At 31.0% G+C, this 2,174-nt stretch overlaps 1 protein-coding gene across 1 annotated transcript; it reads right to left on the bottom strand.

Annotated features, from left to right (window-relative positions):
* Positions 1-15: 15 nt before the first annotated feature.
* On the bottom strand, positions 16-1,752 carry ENU1_066680 (hypothetical protein; the record flags this gene model as incomplete). Its single annotated transcript, XM_008858303.1, has 1 exon — positions 16-1,752. A coding segment is annotated over one exon (1,737 nt), but the record flags the coding sequence as incomplete, so codon positions are not given.
* Between the last annotated feature and the right edge of the window lie 422 nt (positions 1,753-2,174).

Raw genomic sequence — 2,174 nt, forward strand, 5'->3', positions numbered from 1 at the left:
CCTTCCTTCTCCAACAACCCCTTGAAGAACTTCATGAAGCTCTTGAACAATGGTTGCTCTTGTTGCTGGAGATAATAATGATTGTGAAATAAAAACTAACGAATGTTCAAAAGCAATAACTGACATGATAGAATGTGGTGGAGGTGTTGAATATTCAGGACAGACTGACAACATTGCAGACACTGATGCCTGGATGTATTGTACAAGAATTGAATCAGATCGTCCACCAAGAACATTAAGACTTATTTGATAAATTGAGTAAAGATCATTTGGTTTGAATTGTGGGAGACAAGCAACAAGAACTCTTATGTATTTCAATGGGTTTTGATTGAATTTTAGTTTAATTTGATTCAAAACATCTTCTTTTATGAAATGGAATGAGTGTGTTTCTACATAATGTGTTGAATGGTTTATATGAAGAGTTATTGGATTGTCTAATGCAAAAGTGATAAAATAGAATGGGTGGAGAAGACATGACAAAACTAATTCTGTTTCTTCTGCTTCTAAGAGTCTTTGAATAAATGAATCTTTCAAATAATTAGAAATTGGTAATAATGATTGTAATGAAACAAGAGATTGTAATGCTTGTTTATTTGAATTGACTGGAGGTGTTTGATTTCCCCATAATTCGTCTTGTAGAATTTTAGAAAAATCAGTGTCAAATAAAATATGATTTTTTGGAATAGTTGGAATGAACTTTAAGAGAAACTCATGATGTAAATAAGCAACAATGCTATGTGGTTGTTTCTTAGTGATGTATAACATTAGTTGACCATTATGATCTTTATTTCGTGCTGAATCTCTCAATGCAGGTAATCGTTTATCAAAGAAATGTTGTATTTTCCAAAAGTCATTAATTGTTTGAATAGTGATATAACTTTTGGATGGAGTCTTCTTTGGTAATAATTCAGAAAGAATATCAAATAATTCGCCATAGTCATGAGGTAATTCTTTTCCAAGAATATTTTCTAAACATCTTCTATTTTCACATTTTAAACAACTATAAGTTATAGCTTCAATTAATGATATTGGCATTGGTTGAAAAATATCAAATAATGATTGATAGAACAATTCTGATAATTCTTGTTTTGAAGAAAGGAGTTGTAATGTTACTTCTATCCCTTTAAATTCTTTCAATGCTGGTGTACTTGTAGGTGTTTCTCCACGTAATGCTCGTGCAATATCTGGTCGTGTTTCTCTTAATAAACGTTCTGCTTCATGAACAATCACTAATGGTGCTGAGCATCGAGACACCATCAATGCATCAGACACTGTCAAATCAATTACACGATGAACATACTCCCTCGTGATAGTAGTATCAACATCAATTAGTCCTTGAAGAACAGATGCAAAATATAATGGAACAACCACCTGACCTCTTAATTCTTGAAGCACACCATCCCCTTTAACACTGTCTGAAAGTACATCCAAACAAATTGAATAACAATGATTCAAATCTCGTATTTTAGTTAACCAATGAATGACTTTATCACTAAGTGGATTGTCTGCAACTTCAAAAATGATTGAATCAATAATTTTTTGACCAGTCAAACCTTGTTTACTGAGTTTCATTGCACACATTTCAATATTATGCATATCCAAGTAATCGTCAATATATGATGGAGTGTATTTAATTAAAGTGGTAAACAACTCTTTAGCAATATTAATTAATTGTAATAATGTCAAGAAATGATCATTTATTCTAACACCTCTTTTTAAGATAAAATGAATTTCCTCTAAAAATGCAGTCATTTGAGATATTTCATTATTTGTTTTTAATGACTCTATTGATAATAAATTTAATGATGGTAATAACCCAAAATGTGGAATAAAATAAGGTTTTGATGTTATTTTAGAATGTTTAAGAGTATCATCTTCAATTCCTTTAAGAAGTTGTTGATAAACTTCATTAAAATTGTTTGGAATATAATCCTCTTCATTATCAATCCCAAAAACTCCCTTAGATGGTTTGTTTGGTTTTCCATATTTTATTCCAGCAACAATTAATGAAAGTGCACAACGTGTCACTACAGCTGTTTCAGTATGTTTTAAAGCATCATTGTCAACAAGTCTCATTACAGATGCTACCATTGTTGCTGTTTCAGACCATGTTTCTTGACTAACTTCTGAGACTTCAAAATCTCTAACAGCATCAGCTTCAAGACATAATGAAT

Source organism: Entamoeba nuttalli, assembly GCF_000257125.1.
Source record: "Entamoeba nuttalli P19 unplaced genomic scaffold asmbl_3400, whole genome shotgun sequence".
NCBI classification, from domain to species: Eukaryota; Evosea; order Mastigamoebida; family Endamoebidae; genus Entamoeba; species Entamoeba nuttalli.